We start from the raw sequence: 18,347 nt of genomic DNA, 5'->3' as shown, positions 1-18,347 counted from the left end.
ATTGCCTTTCAATACAACACTGTGCTCTGTTATGATGAAAAAGAAGTAGCAGATTGGATGGATTGCAATCAGATGAAGAATCCTAATTCATTTTTATTGAACTCCATTCAGCTGGATGCTCTGTGGTTGTCAAAATAATTAAGACCAATGCGCGTATTCCCTCTCTCTGTTTTCTTTGCTTACATTAAATACTTGTATATTATATGAACCATCTTATATGATTGTGATTTACTGTACCTAAACTATTTTAAGATTGCAATATCAATACCCCTCCGATCTTTAATATAGGACCTAATTCTTGAGTTAGTTTTGATCTTAAATATAAGGCTCATTTCTTATATTTATCAATTTTCTTTAAATTGTCCCTATGGATACTCTCTCAATCATAATCAAGTAGAAGAGGGAGATGAGGTATTAAGAAAGATGATTACGGTGTTTTAGGAAAAATATATCATTTTTCTGATAATTAACTAACTTACCTAACTTCCTTAATCTAATTAAATTAGTTAAATGGGTCTTATATTAAGAATTGAAAGAGTAATATGTAAATACATTTAGCATGCGTTCGATTTATAAAATCAAATTTCAAATTAAGCATGCAGACGTAAAACTGGTTTGATCGCTTAGATCATCAATGATATGCTTTAAATATCCGATTAAAACTGCTCTCGATTCAAGTTTCAAGTTTCAAATTTCAAATTTCAAATTTCAAATTCAAGTGATGACCCCTCATGGGACTACTAAATAATGTCTCATGCACGGTTTAATGTCCTCGCAAAGGCTAAACAATGATCTTTTTCTGGATTAATACTCATCATGCATCTTCAATTTTTAAAGTTTGATATCGTTTTGGTTTTAATATGCTAATTTTTAAATTTTAGAAACCAAAACTAAAATAAAGTTAATTTTATGAACTAAAACTCTTATTTCTTGAGTTATTTAAGTAACTTTTATTTAACAAAAAAATAACTGACTTTTTTTTTTGAAAGAAAAATTACTGAGAGAACCGATTGGTACAGGCAGCATCATCTCAGTAGGAGAAATTGGTAGTACCTACTAAATGGCCACGGAAGCAAGTTGATAGGGTGCCGCTTTAATTTGGTCATTTATTATTTCTTTGAGGGAAGAGTTAGTTAGGGCTTCTTGAATGCTTCTTCTTGTTGTTATTTTAATTTTCCCCCCAAATAAATAAATTAAAGAATTATCTAATTTAATTCTATTCTACCAAATATACACTCACAGTCATCAGCCATAACTCTCACCTTATACACACTTGCCTTCCCCTTTTAGAATGCATCCATGTGATCCTATTTAATATTTCCTTCAATGTTGAAATGTCATTGATGCTTAAAATTTCATCCTCAAATTTCACACCATATTTATAATTTTTTTCCCCAGATTATCTTCTTAAATTCTAAGTTATTTTACTCTTTCGTTGAGGTAATATGAAATTAAAAATCCGATTTAAATGAGCTTCTTAAATATCCGCTATCAATTTCAATTCAAATAAAAATATTTCAATTCAAATAAAAATATTTAAAGTCTAGTAATAAGAACAACGAGTGAGGAACCCAGAGAGCAACCAAAAAAAAAAAAACCAACAGTCAGGCTGCCAGCTACTTAACCTGAGGACGTGAGAATTTTTTCATCTCTAGTTTATCATGTAAACTCATCGATTATCATTAACATTTTGAGCTTTTTCTTAATTTGAAATCTACTTGTTTTAATTTGATAGGAAAATTGTACATTATTAAGTACATAATTTTTTTAAAAAAATCAGATATACCGTATACGTATTTTCAGGTTTGTTAGTGTATAGATAACTAAGATTCTTGATTGAGATGGAAAACGAGACATCTCAGGACCAAAATATTTTAAAGGCGGGCAATGTCCATTTCATTTCCCAAATTGGAAGCCCAACACGTCACTGTTCATCTTTTCTCTATCATGTGCTCATTTTTGTGTACCAAAAAAATATGTACTCATTTTTGTGGAAAATCATTAATCATTAATTACAAATGTTAATGATTGAGATTGTTATCCTGGTTATTCTGGTAAAAAAGAATGTGATCCTGATTATTAATCAAACTCTATATATATGTGTGTCTATATATATATATATATATATATATATAATAGGTATGTTTACCCGATATTCTTATTGTTTTAATCTAAAAATTACATTCAATTTCTCATTGACTTATTTCTATCGAGAAAATTAAGTTCTTCTGCAATATAATTTTTTCCATCAATTATTTTTATTGTCATATTAATAATTAAATATAGTTTTATACTAAAGCTTAACATCAACTTAGATCAATAATGTCTTTGTTGTGGATATACATTATATAAAATTAATGCTGTCTCTTAGATGTTAACAACGCATAAAATTAACTTATTTGATGGCAAATAAATTGTAAAGAACTTTTTACAATATACAATCAGACTTGAAGAAAATCCAGTGTAATTTTCAGAATGAGAGGAATTATACATATATATTTAACTAAAACTTAGGAATATTATAATACTTTGGAAAAATAACATAAAAAGAAGTTAAAAATTATAATATTTTAATTTGGGCATTTAAGAGGTGAAAATTTAAGAAAAAAAGTGATGCTTAATCTAGTATTTTATAAATATGGTCAAATGACTAAAATACTCTTGTATCAGTTTTTTTTTAAAAAAAACCAAACTATCAAATTTATCATTAACAATACATTTCTTGTCATTAGTTGTTCAACACTTATTATTATCAGTTCACAACTAATTAATAAATAAGTAATTGTTATTGTCAGTATATTTCTTGTCATTTACTGTCTAACACTTGTCATTACAAGTTTATAAATTGTTAACAAACTTTTTGATATAAGGATATTTTTATCATTTAACTATATGCATAAAATACTGGATTAGGCATAACTTTTTTTTTTGTGAGAAGATGAGAGCAAAAACTAAAGTACTCCTCCGGTCCTAAATATAAGATTCTCATAGTGTATAAAGGTCTTATATTTAAAACCGAAGGAATACTAAACTAGGATTATATGCCCTTCACCTTTTTGCAGGGTATTGTCAATAGAGAACTCTCTTTTCTACGGAGTGTACTGTCATGATATAACTGAGAAAAACTAATATAGATATTGTCCAAAAGGGTTAAAACACACTGAAAATGAGAAATGAAGTGACGAGCCTAGAGAAGAGACATGAAATAAAGAAGCACACGAAAAGAAAGGAGAGGAAGAAATCGCGATGTCCACAAGATTTTTGAACCAGCACACGGAGTCCTTTTTCCCTCTCTTATTTATTACTTTGTTTCTTTTCATTCGTTATTGTTCTTGGCCAGGAATATCCCGCCTTTCCCTATCCATTCCCACCTATACATAACAATATTACCCAACTTTTTCCTCTTCGATCTCATGGACAAGTTTCCAACAAGATAATATTCCAATCTTAGATTGGAGTGCAACGTTTCACACTTCTTGCTCATCGCCGTATAATACTGTTAAAACTGAAGCTGATCTCAACTTAGACGATTTCATTTATATCTGATTATTAAATTGCATCTTTGTTTAATTCTCTATATTAACTACCTTATATTACTGAAACAAGGTTAATAAGTAACATACTACTTCCGGTTCTAATTATAAGAGCCAGTTTACTAATTTAAGGAGATTAAGGAAGTAAGTTGAGTTAGTTATTTGTCCTAAATAGATGTTGTCTTTCCTAAAATATCCTTGCTAATCAAGTGTATTGACTAGAACTCTTACTATTAGAAGGGCTATTTTGAAAAAAAATGTATAAATATAAGAGATAAAATAGATTGGGGTCTTATATCTAGGACCAAAATAAAAATTAAACAAAATCTTATATTAAGGACCGGAGGTAGTATATATGGAAGAAAAAGGCAGATACATGAATATACACACGAGACTAAACAGAGACTGAACTGTAGTGAACTGAGTAAAGGTAGGTTAGATGTATGCTGGGATAACAAAGTCTTATTTATTAGTCTGAACGTAAAGTGGGGGCCAGAGATAGAAAAGCTAACCTTTACTTTACGAAACATTGGTTTTATAAGTTGATTTTGTGGTAGAAAAATGCGAGTGGACCAAGCTAATAATTACATAAAGCTGGACGCAGGTTAAAAGAACCGTACTTGAACCAGCAAAATTCGAGCTTCTTTATTCCGTATTTGACTATTCAACTCCACTAGTATATATACCCGCAGCTGAAGACGTAAGAAATGCAGAATCCTCCATTGATGAATAGTGTCACTACCACATACTAAGCATCAGACTCTGGGAGCTAGCTAGTGAATACTGAATACTACTACTTGCGACGCGCACACACATATATATATTTATATATATTACAGAAGAAATAGCAGAAGCAAGAATGGTGAGAGCACCTTGCTGCGAGAAGGTGGGATTGAAGAAAGGAAGATGGACGGCTGAAGAGGATCAGATATTGACACAGTACATCCAACAACATGGTGAAGGATCCTGGAGGAACTTGCCCAAGAATGCCGGTATTTTTATCAGTACATGTGTTTGTGTTTGTGATAATTAAGGTTATGTTTTCTTAATTCATTGAAATACTGAGGAATATGGGATTGTGTGTGTGTGTGTGTGTGTGTAGGATTGCTGAGGTGTGGGAAGAGTTGCAGACTGAGATGGATAAACTACTTGAGGGCAGACGTGAAGAGAGGAAACATCACTCCTGAGGAAGAAGAAATCATCGTCAAGCTGCATGCTGCTCTCGGAAACAGGTCCAATTACATTCATTTCATTTCTCTCTTGTTTTTAATTCAGGGCTATTCAAAGTGCTATAATTTTTCATCGCCCAAATATGAGCGCCGATGAAACAACTGCAACACCATTAATTAGTACGTAAATCATAAATGGACATATTTTTCCATAGACAAAACCTTGTAGGGGCACATACTCTTTGGGTACCACAAACTTTATTTCTCACCAACCGTGAACAAGATATTTTCTCTTTTTTAACGCTGCAAAAATATAACGTCCCATGACTGGATATATATATATATATTGATGTTTTTGAAAAAAAAATATTTTTAGTAACAAAAGAAAAGTATTTTCCTACGAAGAAACTTGACGTAACCTTATTAAAAGAGTAATAAGCATGCAAGAACGCATCAACTGAGTTGTAGCTTTTAGGAGATAGATGTCTCAAAAATCGTTAAAAACGCTAGTTTCTGCTCCCGAGGAAGTTGCTGTCAAACTAGAGTATAATGCTGCGGGATAAAGGACAACGAAATATAGAGAGATTGATTTAAATTCTGCCCGAAATTTCAATTTTCTAAATAGAGACAGCTCTGTCAACAATCCCCTCCATGAGGGGAAGCTAGAGAGTTAATTGTGAGAGTTCGATTTGATAGTCAATCTGGTTTTTTCTTGTAAAGATAGCAATGTAGAGATTAGAAAACTCAGTAGGGTGGGTTCATCTAAGCGTTGAGGTTTTCCAGGAGGTAGATGATGAAAGAAGATAGTTTTTCGATACTTTTTGCTACGTTTTTCTTTGAATTAATATAGTTACACATTTCCATTACAAAAAATCATTAAAAAGTAAACACGTTAGGTACGGTTGGTGCTGGTCTTTTTCACCCAAAAAAAAACATTATTTTTTAATTCAGTTCACGATATACGAAAACTTATAAATTCCTGTCATGCATGTAACTTTTCAAAGTAATTATATTTTCTATGCTATATAAATCAACTTGAATTGTTATGTTGCTCTTTCTCTCATTATTATTTCTTTTACGTGCCTATATTTTTCTTCGTACGAGAGCAGATAATTCCCACGACAAGTTCAAAGGAATATTACAGTACTAGCAAATGGTAATCATAGTAATATAATCACCCCACACCACACACATCGCGGTTTTTTAAAGTGGGACTTGGCATTTCAATGTCACGCATAATCATAGGAGGCTATTTATTACCTTATCATTTATGTCACCTACCGATAAATAATCATAAATTCCCAGAGAAAAAATTAAAAGGCGTTCTCAGGGGCAAATAAGTCATTTAGTCTTGTGCTTCCCAATTTTTGCGATTGAAACACTCGATTCAAATGTGAATATATAATATTTATTTACACCACAAATTTAAACCGCTAGAAATCTACTGACTTTTCTTCTTTTTTCTTGTGGTTTGGATTTGAATAGGTGGTCTGTGATAGCAGGACATTTACCAGGACGAACAGATAATGAGATAAAGAATTATTGGAACTCTCATTTAAGGAGAAAAATCTACTGCTTTATCAAAACCCTGAACCAATCCCTGCCCTCCACCCACTTGCCGTCTATAAACGATATTGCTGCTTCCTCCAAACGAAGAGGAGGACGGGTCAGGCCCACTCAACCCACCATCAAGCCCAACAACCCGACTCCTTCGGCCCAAAATTCCCACTCACACAGTAGCGCATGCAAGGTATTTGAAAAAATGTCCAAACCAATCCCAAGCCCACAAACCTGTGCCAATAATGCAAGACCTGAAGATGTTGCTATAACGGCTTCTTTATGCATAAGTGATGATAATCTCGAGACCATGGGACCATATCAGTGGCTAGACGATGAGATAAAGAAGCTCAGTTTTATGTTAGAAAATGGGGTGTTTATGAACCCAAGGGAGAATTATGCGGAACCAGAAAATGAATTAGTGCTAAGCAGAAATAATGACATGGTGGGTGGAGATTTGTATGAACTCGTGGGAAAGCAAATAATGGGAGCAAGTGATGAGGATGTTATGAGCAGAAACAGTAACGCTAATTCGTCAGAGATTTCTGTCTATGATTATCAGTGGCTTGATTGGGATTACAATCAACGAGATTTTTGTGAAGAGAACCTGAATGCGAATTGTTTGTGGGGTGATGGCACTGGTGGAGAATTTGGGGGGCGTTTGTGTTCATATAATTAAAACCAGTAATTTTCCTTTTGGTTGTGTGCTTGGGTGTTGGAGATTTCATCGTTTGGTTTATAATAAGAAAAATTTGGTATTTGTTTGGTGAGGTCAAAATTTGTCAGATGTTCTCAAGATATTGTTCAACTTCTTCATTTTAGTAAAGACAATAAAGTTCCGAATTGATTAGATATTAACGCTGTTTAGGGGAAGAAATAAGCAGCGGCAAGTTGTAATTTTTCCTATGCTGCTGATTTGTATTGCAATTCAAAATCTCATAAATTCATTATAATATTTGTATTTTTACTGCTCTTATTCTTTTCTTTTTTTTGGTAGAAAACGAGAGGCCAGGAGCCCTAATTCATTAATAAATTAAAAAGTGGGGGAACTAATTCCCATACAAATATACAATCATTGTTCACTAAGGACAAGAGATGGTTTGGACACCTGTCTAACAAGGAGAAAAGAGTTAATCCCTCTTTGGCTAAAGTATCAGCTACACTATTATAGTCTCTCTAGATATGTAATTCATTTGCGGTTCCCAGTTGAGTTGCATCATTGGTTTGATCCTGACAAAAAGCAAGCTGCAAACATTGTCGAGACATTCAGTAGTTAACATATCAATCAATTCCTTTGCATCTGATTCAACAATAATTCTTCTGAATCCTAGATCCCAGGCCAACTAAAGACCTTTGCATATGGCCCATTCTTCTGCTTCTAAAGCACTGCAAGCTCTTATAGTATGAGTAAATCCAGCTATCCAGTCTCCATTGTGATTTCTCAAAACTCCTCCACAACCCGCTTTGGAGTTGGAAGTTATGACAGCACCATCAACATTAATTTTAATCCAATTTACTGTTGGTGGAGTCCAACGCAAAGATAGGGTAGTTTGGGGTGGAAGATTTATGTTATCAGTGTTTAGAGTAAAGTTATTCCAGCAGTGTAAAATAGCACTAACAGAATCAGCAGGTTTAATGAATTCAGCATCAAAGATAGTCTGATTCCTCCAATACCAAAGTTTCCAAATAGTGACTTCCCAGATCTAATTCTAGTTTATGAGAAGATGCTTGCAAAGATCCTTTTGTCTTTTGAGATTAAAATCCATCCAATCAGTCAAGGTAGAGGCAAAAAATTGAGAATGGTACCAAGGACGTAGAATTGCAACCACAGCTGCTTGTTTAGTAACAATATCTCAGAATGTGCAGGGTATCTTCCACTCCCATGTGTATTGCAATGTGTACATGTAGGAGGGGTCTGCGACCACTTACTTCTTCAAGCATTAGTTGGTAATATGTTGTTAAAAGTGATCCAGACTCTAATTCTTTCAGCACCTTTCCATTGCCAAATAGATTTATATATAGAACTGTGCAAGTGCGTTGGATTAGATTCAATCAAATAGTATGCAGCCTTCAATGTGAGAATACCATTGCATGTTGCATTCCATGCCATGACATCATTCCCTGCAGCATCCATTGGTGGTAATTGAGAAACGGGACGCTGAATAACCTCCCTAGAAACTACATTTGTCAACCTTTAGAAGTACCAACTAACGTTAAAGACCCAATCTTTTAGAGTGCCCCCTTCTTCTTCCAAGGAAAGAGGTCTTAATTAGACATAGGTCTTTGATCTTTTTATCTTTGTATAACCAGTAATCATTAAAGAAATTCACACAGGAGCCATTTCTTATTTGCCACTTAGCACCCTTTTATGATGTCACTTTGCTGACAAATGAAGTGCCAAAGTTTTGAATTACCTTTTTGGGCTGTCACAAGATGTTCCTCATTTCTTGGCATATAACACTGATGCAAAACTGTTGGAGTTTTAGTGTTTGAGTGTATCAAAAGAAGTCTCATTACTTAAGATTGAGAAAACTTTAGTGTTTACTAAGATATAAGCTTAAGCTAATAAAATGGCTAAGAAGAGGAGTCTTTAGAATTGACTATTAGAGATGACCATTTAAGCATCTATGTGCCTTACTTAGTCAGTTTTATTCTTTCATAAACCATATTCAATGGCCTTAAAATGATTTCATTCATCTTAATTAATTGTTTAAAAACCACTCTTTTAATTGTCATCACAATCATATTTAATCTCCATTATGGTAGTCTAATGGTCACATATTATCTTAGAATAAAAGGCAATGTGTGGTGTATGGTTAGAGTGTGTTGAGTTCTATCCCCAAGCTCTCCTCCTCACTCTCTTCTTCTGAGTTTTAAATTTCTGCTATTCTGTCACCTTGCTCTGCGCAGGAAGGGTTCATTTAATCATGAAGAGTGCCGCCTTTTATTCTAACTTGTGTGATGGAATAACTCTTAAAGACAGCGTCCTTAGACATGACTCGAACCATATTTTTATTATTCTTGCAGGTGTTGCCAACAATCTTAAGAGTTATGTCATATTGAAGGCACCACACAATCTCAGAGTTAGGGCCTGTTTGGGTAACTGCCTAAACTATAGTTTGGGCAAAAAAAATTGCCAAATACTGAGGAAAAAACAAAAACTATGGTTTTAGGTTCAAAATCATAGTTTCACAAGAAGTGAATCCATTCTACTTATGGTTCAAATTGGAGAGTATAATTGTGTCTGTTAAAGTAGATCTCAACAATAATATGACTTTAACACCCCTCAATTATTTTTTTACAAACATATTTAATCTTATATTTTATAATATATATACATATATTAATTATTTATTAATTACATTATCTTATATATCATTAATTATGTTGGTAAAAAGTATATTATTAACAATTTTATTCATTCAAATTAAAATATATTATAAAATCTATCTTTTATGTAATTAACATATTAACTTATGCCTTTTTTAGTAATTTGTACATATAAAAAGTGCTTCTGATAACAACTATATAAATACTCTCACTTTATCATAATCACTTTTTCATAAAATTTATTCTCCCAAGAATCTATTGTCCAAACCATGATTTGATTTCATCCAAATACCCTCTTAGTTGTTTTAACACTCATTATTAATGAAGTGATCATATAGGGAAGCCTCTAAGCTTTGTCCTAATTTACTTTGATAGTTTTATTCAAATAAGCATTTTCCTCTTATTTGATGGGAAGTTTGAGTTATTCTCATGTTTGTTGTTTGTGTCTCATTTTAGGACATTATTTGATACCTCATAATAAAAAAATTAGCCAAGTAGGTTGCTCGTCTCTCTAGCAGGATGGAGATGAGAAGGGGTGAACCTCTGGTGCTTGTAGAGGCCAGAGATGACTTAAGGATTGAACTGGTAGTGGATGTGAACCTGATAAAAGTATGTGTCAAGCCAGTGAATCCAATGGTATTTATGGATGAAATTGAGTTATTGGGCACATGCTATATATCTAGATGGGTTATGGTGGTCAGGAACACCAAGTCTCAAATTTGTCTCTTTGACTACATTGACTTAAAACCTCATAAACACTGTATTACGATTAGAGTCTCAACATGAATACCATAATATTAGTAGAAGTGCTTTGGAGAGAGATTCGTGATAAAAATGATTTCTCATACCTTCCATCATGAGGTTCCATTAAGAGAATTCAATCTTTTGAAGCCATATCATCCATACGTTTTGGGAAGAGTGATTTGCTCCCAACTTATTGGGTGATAGCTGTGAGTATTGGTGCTATTACACCAAATGAAGTTCCGTTGCAGCCTTTCAACTTCTGTGAAGTCCAATAGTGTCTAAAATATATAGCTCTCCAAGACAATGAAGTCTAATAGTGTCTAAATGAAATCATGCCAACCCTCCCAATGCACTCCGATATATGGCCCAAGCCATATTCAGTGAAGGCCCATATCAATCAGATTGTAAAGAGGCCTAAGATCTTCCTTTCTTGTTACCCCGTACCCTTTCTATATAATGTGATTTTTATATAAGAATAATGTGATTTTAAGATTAAAATTATGCATAAGTTGAAAAATATAATCCGGGAGAAAGTAAATTGATAAGTGAATTGAAACTGCTTTGAACATCCAACGAAACCTATACAGCCTCACTCTAGACATATGTAAAGCCTGTTAGTCGGACCGAAACTCAATAGTGCAAAATCTCAAAGGAAATTAAAAATTGAAAAAAAAAAAAAGGAGCATTATGCTAATGCATTACAAGCAAATTTCCCAACTACAAACATGGGTTAGCCTCTTAGGTATTTAGACATAATAAGTGAATTCCTTTCATATAGTGGATAAATATTTGTTTAAGGCATTCACAAAATTTATTATCTACCTTTTAAGGTGCAATTCATGTGCGTGTGGATATATGAAGTTCAGGTCCCATTTTGCAAATCCAATATTAGTCCTATCTAAGAGAGGTTAAATCTCAATCCAAATGACCTCTTTCTCTCCACCAACTCGCCTAAGCTGCATCTTGTTATCATCTTCTATCGCCGAAGTATCAAGGTTCTAATGCCATTGTTATGTAAAAGAGATTAGAAGACACCAAGTTGCCTAGTCTTCATTTTTTGCACAAGGGCTTACTTGCACATCTATGCGGATTAACATATCATCATGTGGTATAATAATAACACTACTAATAACATGTCCTTAAAGGTCGACTTAGTTCATTATTCCTATGAGATAATCACCAAGTCAAGACAAATCATGCAATTCAAATCAAATCATATTATATTATAGCAGAAAATATGTTATAAAATAAATTACATTTCGATTATTTTAACCGAAAGGCTTAGCCAAAACCCAACACCAGTTGCAAGCCTGCACGATGAGAAATTTCAAACCATACTAAACGTGGAACTAGTTTCAGTGGTCATTACTTTGATGAGCACTATAAACTTATAAGATTTGAATGGTCCGAATCTATTTTTTTATTTGTTCAAAATAATTATTTTAATATTTATAGACTCTAAAATAAATATAATCTCTTAATTATCATTATTTCAAAAACTAGTTTTTTCTATTTAAAAATAATTAATTAAAGATTTTAAATCTAGACCGTTCAAATCAGATGTAGACGATCCAGATCTGATGAGTTTAAGGCACTCATCAAGATGATAAGCATTGAGACTGGTTCCTACTAAACATAATAAAATGTGCATTTCATCATTATATGTCACATTTAATCTAAACAGTAACCATAATTACACCAAATGCCAACGCCACACGACTCAATGCCATTATCCTCAAATCCTAAGCCTTTTTTACCATAAAACCTAGCCTTTTTAATAGGCTTACACTTCATGATAAACGAACTCTACCAACATCATTCAATTCACTGAAACCAGCCACAACGAAAGTTCCTAGTTAGCCCAAACCCAAAGATCCAACCACACAAGTAAGAACTTTTGAGTTAAACAAAAAAAAAATTACTCAATGGAACTCTAATTCGGACTCTAAACTTAGTAGCTAATAACCACCTGGACACAAAGAGAAGCTTAAACCCAAGTTTCAGAAGTTAACCCGGCCTCCTATATTAATCTCATTTTTGCACCTAGGGTTTCCTTCAAAATCAAATGAGTATTAACCAAAAACTACAAAAATCATATCCGATCCATAGATCTAGAATCATTTTTGAAGTACGATTAGGTCATTTAAACCTTTCTTGGCATACGTAACCTTTCTTTGCATATGCCACTTAAGGATGTAAGCCAAAAATGGATCATGTTGTGTTGATCAAATCATCAACGACATGAATAATTAATATGGTTTCCTTAATTGTACCGTAATTATTACACTGGTTTTCTTATCAATGGCAAAAATATATTAATTGGTGTAATGACCCTGATGAAATGTATGCCTTCTAATTAATCGAGAACCAATTGCTAGCCGAGATGATATTTTAGATTTTACATCCTCTTTGCTATTGTTTAATGAAATTAAGTAAGTGATTATCTACCGGGTTTAGTGACTCTTAACTTATCGCATGGGTGTAAGCGAGAATAAGTTCAAGGGAAGCTGGAGCAATGAATTAATTAATTATGCTTTCACTCTAAATAAGGGTTCATGCATCAGTCTTTATTAGAGACAGAGGCATAATACCAGATATCTAATTATGAATCATACAAGAAATTCCGAACAAGCACAAATCCAGAACTTCACCTAAATACAACAGAGACAAGCCCAAATGGCTCTATAATAAGTAGCACTTTCGCCTGAGATGAGCCAAATCAACCCAATGCTGATAATTATAAATTAAAAGAGATAAGAACAAGGGTGGGGGACAAATTGGAGTACTATAATTCAGGCTAGCTAGACCTTGTCAATTCTTATCATCAAAAGCTATAAACTCAAGTTAAGATCGACACCATCATCACCAATTCGTACTGATCCTTCACTCGAGAGCTCTTTTTCAGCATCGTCACGTGCCTCTCTGTCCTCCGATGGAACTCCATTCCAAAGCTCAGGCTCCGACCAAAAAGGTTGTTGGTGGTGATGATGATGATGAACAAGGTGGGTCGACGGTCCTGATGGTGCTGATGATGAAGCAAGTGACGATGATGATGATGCGAGCTCGAATCGTTGACGATGAGGAAGAAGATGAAGGCTAAGGTTGTCGAAATGAGCTAAGGTGGCTTGACGACGTTCTCTTTATGGGCGTTCTGGTGGCCTCCAAGGGCTTGAGAATTAGAGAATTCTCTTTGACAGAAATGGCATTTGAATATCCTTTTGTTTGGGGAAATAAAAGCATCACCAGAACTTGCGCCTAATGGGAAACCAAATAGCTTGAGATTAGCTGAAGAAGAAGGTGAAGATTTTCTCGCCTCGCACTTGGGAGGGCTAGGGTTTCCTGATGCACTCATGTTCGCTGGGTGTTTCAGTTTAGTGCAAGTGATTTTTTTTTTTTTTTGGCGGAAGGGGGGAGGGTTGGTTTGGTTGTGGTAGAGACTACAGAGAGTCAGTTGGATCTCTCGCTTAGCTTTGGCCTTTGTGACCAGTTATTTATATACACAAACTCACCTTTTTCCCCCCTTTTACCCTCCTCAGTTTTATTATCATTCTGACCCAGGCTGTTTATTGATTGTGTGTGCAAACGAATTTTAAGAAAAAAAAATTTTCGTACAAAAAATTTGACGAATTGATATTAATTAATTATACGAAAGGCAAAATGCTGGCAATGTGATGTGATCACTGTTGGCAACAGTTGGTTGACTTGTTATCTTGACTTCTATAGTTTGAACTTTAACTAATCCAATTTCAAATTACTACCATCTTTTTGTGCTTGATATAAAAAGGTAGTTAGAGATTAGATTTAGCTCTAAATATAATATTTTAATTCACTTTATTCCTTATATTTATCATTATTTTCCCAAATTATCCCCATTAATTGCACTTGTTAAAGGAGTTTAATTTGCATCAAGTGATAGTTTTAATATATGTGATTTAAGATGAAATGTTTTTTGGTAGGTGGAGACAATCGTGTTTGGAGAACTGTTAAACACTAAATATGAGCACATCTCTTAGCAGAGATTTGAACATTATAGTTTACCACATTATGGAAGACTAATCCTTTCTCCTAAACCTAACACCTATTGGTTTTAAGATGATATTTTAAAGAAATCTATACACATTTTTTTATAAATGACTAATTTAACTAATTACCAACAAGTTGCTGGTTGAAAGGATAAGTGGTCTCACCTGATAAGAAGTAAAATACAAGTTCAAATCTCAAAAAACATACTTATTGAAAGGATTTTAATCCTAACATTCATGACTCGACAAAGATTAGTCTTACATTTAGGATCTGGGAGAGTTATAACTTTTCTTTAACTTGACAATTTTCACCATCTAAATGTCTTGAAAACAACTTCAAGCTAATTAACAAGGGGAAAAAGAGAAAATGCCAGAAAAATACCTGTTGAATTTTAAAAAGATAAATAAATTATGCTAACTACTCTTGTAATAGTTTTGACAAGTCAAAATCTATCAAAATCACTAAAACCATTTTGAAATTAAATACTACTTTTCATCCTAATTACAAGACCTTATTTGTAGATTATAAACAAGATCTTATAATTAAGACCGAAAGAAGCATATATTTTTCTGTCATTCAACCAAAAAAAAAAACCCATTTCAGGAGAAACAGTTACGGACGTGAATAGGGACATTAAAGTAGATAAAGTGAAGTAGGTGCTTGCCTCCTGGCTCCTAGCTCATTAGACGAACAAGCTAAGTTAGCTTCGTGAGCATGTAACTGAAACCTCAGACTATGGCCAGCATCATAAGGCCTTCTTAATGTCCTGTTTTAGCTAGGACTTAAGTTTATGCGTGATGGGGCGAGTCCAATTTTAACTAAAATTGAAAAAAAAAAAAGAGAGAGAGAGAGAGAGAGAGAGAGTTCGTTTTAACTGAATTAAAAAAAATGTTTTTCAATGCTCTCATTGTTTTATCTCTCCAGTCAATATGACTTCACAATCATCTTGTTTTGTCTGCATCTTTTTTTCTCTCCGCACCGCAATGGAAAGTTTCCATGAATCCTAGAAGTTCGCTAAGTCCATGATGAAGGCAAACTTTACATATCTAAAAGACGTACATAGTTAAATACTTATAATTATATAATTAACGAAGATAATCTTTGAACAAAGTAATGAATGAAAAGAATTCTCTAGGAAGAGTCAGTATAAGCTTTTTACTCGTAGATTTTTGTATGATGGATAAATTTGGGAAATCTTTCTAAAAAGTGGCTTCTTCCGATTGGTTATGCTTGTAAAGTATATAAAGCTCACTGTTTTAGTAAAAGTATAGATTAAAAGATTTTTCTCACATGAATTATTATTATTAGATGCCATCTGCAGAGAAACAGTATATATAGTCTCTTGGCTCCATCACTAAGCCAGTAGACCATAAGATCACAGGCTCTTGGCCCACTACATATTCTTTTAGTACCGCGACTATCTTAAGAGCACGACTAGGCTGGTGGTATTCTCTATTGATAAATTTATTATTTCTCTATAAAATCATATTTTTGCCCCAGATAAAATAAAATCATATTATAATTAATCCTTATATAACTATACGCACTTATTTTGTATATTTTCCAAAATTTTAGGAATAATATATAAGTTTCATTTATTATTTATAAGTGATATTAATTGCTTTAATTTAGATTTATATTTCATATTGAATGTATTAGATTAATATTAAAAAAAATTAGTAAATCAGACACATTATTGTCAAATGCATATTTATGACTTGAAAATAATATAAATGATCATAAATTTTATATTTTTAAATTAAATACTTACTGATGATTCTATTTGGAGCTATAATTTGTGAGTATAATTAATCAAATAACACACCATCTAATTCTAAATATAAGAGCTAATTAGAACATTTTGATATTAAATATAAGATTTTAATTTATTTTATCTCTCAAATCTATAATTTTTTCCCTAAACTATTCCTGTTCATTGCACACATAAAAGGAGATTTTTCTCAAAGATTAAATGTGATATTTAAAAAAAAAACTATATATATCTATTACAGACAACCAAGTTTTTTTTTTATTTGTAAATAAGAGAGAATATAAAGTAAGGAGTTTTACACACACTCCGTACGTACATGTAAGCCCAGAAAAAAAATGGAATCTAGTCATGATGATGATGATGCCTATATAGTCGGTGGAATAAGCAAACCTAGCTTTCAAATTTGGGTTGACAAAATTTCCTTGTATGAGACCCTAACTAGTAACTTTAAGTTCACTTTAAAACTCTGTGTGCTAGCTTTGAATCAAACATAGGCCATAGACCATATCTAACCTATGCCTCCTTGTCTCAGGTTGCCCAACTCATATCTACTATATTATTATTTCTCAAGTTTGCTTCCCACAATAGACTTCTTTGTATGTGGCAAAAATGACAACCGCCTGCTCGAATCTTTAATATTATAATCACACATCGCAACTTCTGAATTGGAGGGAATGCGAGCATTATTCACAGTTCCTCTGTCAACTAAAAAATTTGATATCGAGCAATGATATTCATATACACAAGGCTCCTTATGACCCTTTATGTATTTTTATTGATTTTGACGATTTTTAGGCCTTTTTTTGTGTGGTAGATTAGCTAAGCTATTAGTCTAGTAGTTTATTTATGTTAAATGCAATGGCTATACATGTTTTGAGATATATTACATTGAGTCTAAAAAAACTAGTACTACCTCCAATTTTAATTATAAAATCTCATTTATAGAATATAAACGAAGTTTTATAATTAACACCGAAGGTAGTATTATTATTACAAATAAATTGTATAATTTTTCAAAATTTTATTTTATATTTTGATCTTTTTATCCTTGTGTACATACACACACATATATATCAAATCCATAAATATTAATACATTAACATATTGATCACTATAACATTGATAGTAGCAATAATATTACAGTCAACACTTGACACACGTTGATATTAGATCTAAAATTTATATAACAAATCACACTACTAATTAAGAAGTCATAAATAGTTCATATCTTAAATTTTATGCAATATATGAGAAAAAATGTCTAGTGATAGTACCCTATATGTTGTTAAAAAAAATTAAAATCCAATCAATTTTTTTATATGAAATGGATCATACTATTCAGCTGCTATATGTTTTGAATAATTTCCTTGGTGGATCTCTTGTTGATTCAGTTGTCAGAGCAATCTAATAAACGACAAACTAACCAAAATAAAGTTTGGATCACCATAGTAAAGTTGATATTGATAAGATTGGGATGAAGGAGAAGCTAAGGAAGACTTAAGGGAACATGGGGTTTTGGGGAATATTGAAGTGTTTCCACCTCATGGAATAAGGACAAAACTAAGATGGAGTTATGAATATGGCCATAGCTGGAGCAAAAGCAAAGTTTATCTTAGCATTATAACCAAAAAGAAAATATTGATATATGTAGCAACTGAAACGACCTTATAGGCCTCACCACCTTAGCACTAAGAAGGAAATCCAGATGGGTATGTGGGGGACGGCCTCTTGTTGTTACAAGAAACCAACTTTTTGCTAAAAGATATGACGCCATATATGTAGCCACGCCGAGATGAAACCTTCCCCCACCACCACCTTATATTCTTTGAGAAATTCATAATATTTTGTTATCTTTAGAACCCTCCCATTCTGTCAAACACACGCGAGGCATCCATTTAAACTTATTTATCAGTTTACAGTGGAAATCAATAACTGCTCCGCATGCACAAGAAATGAAAATTAATGTGGGTTTTCCATTCCAAGTCTTACCGACAGAAGGAGAGAGAAGCGAAGGCATGATCTATATGTCTTCGTCAATGTCTATCGTTATATATAATGTAATAACGAAAGACTACCTAAGAAAATGACAACATGATGAATATGGCAAGATTGCACTTAATTAAATAAACATGCCACGTCACATAACGTGGATGACAGTTACCATATTGGTCAAGAGGATGATCTTCCGTGATGGAGAAAAGCTTCCATCCCCCCCCCCGG

At 33.0% G+C, this 18,347-nt stretch overlaps 1 protein-coding gene across 1 annotated transcript; it reads left to right on the top strand.

The window, feature by feature from the left end:
• Nucleotides 1-4,377: 4,377 nt before the first annotated feature.
• On the top strand, nt 4,378-6,938 carry LOC114715943 (transcription factor MYB111-like). The gene is made up of 4 exons (XM_028900862.1): nt 4,378-4,525; nt 4,636-4,765; nt 6,188-6,466; nt 6,551-6,938. Exons 1-4 carry the CDS (start codon nt 4,393-4,395, stop codon nt 6,936-6,938), a joined length of 930 nt encoding a protein of 309 aa, XP_028756695.1. The 5' UTR covers nt 4,378-4,392.
• The last annotated feature ends 11,409 nt before the right edge of the window (nt 6,939-18,347 follow it).

Source organism: Neltuma alba, unplaced genomic scaffold, assembly GCF_004799145.2.
Source record: "Neltuma alba isolate B1F8T4 unplaced genomic scaffold, ASM479914v2 tig00011620_pilon, whole genome shotgun sequence".
Taxonomy (NCBI): Eukaryota; Viridiplantae; Streptophyta; class Magnoliopsida; order Fabales; family Fabaceae; genus Neltuma; species Neltuma alba.
The sequence above is the reverse complement of the archived record's forward strand: the minus strand, read 5'-3'. Positions and strand labels throughout refer to the sequence as shown.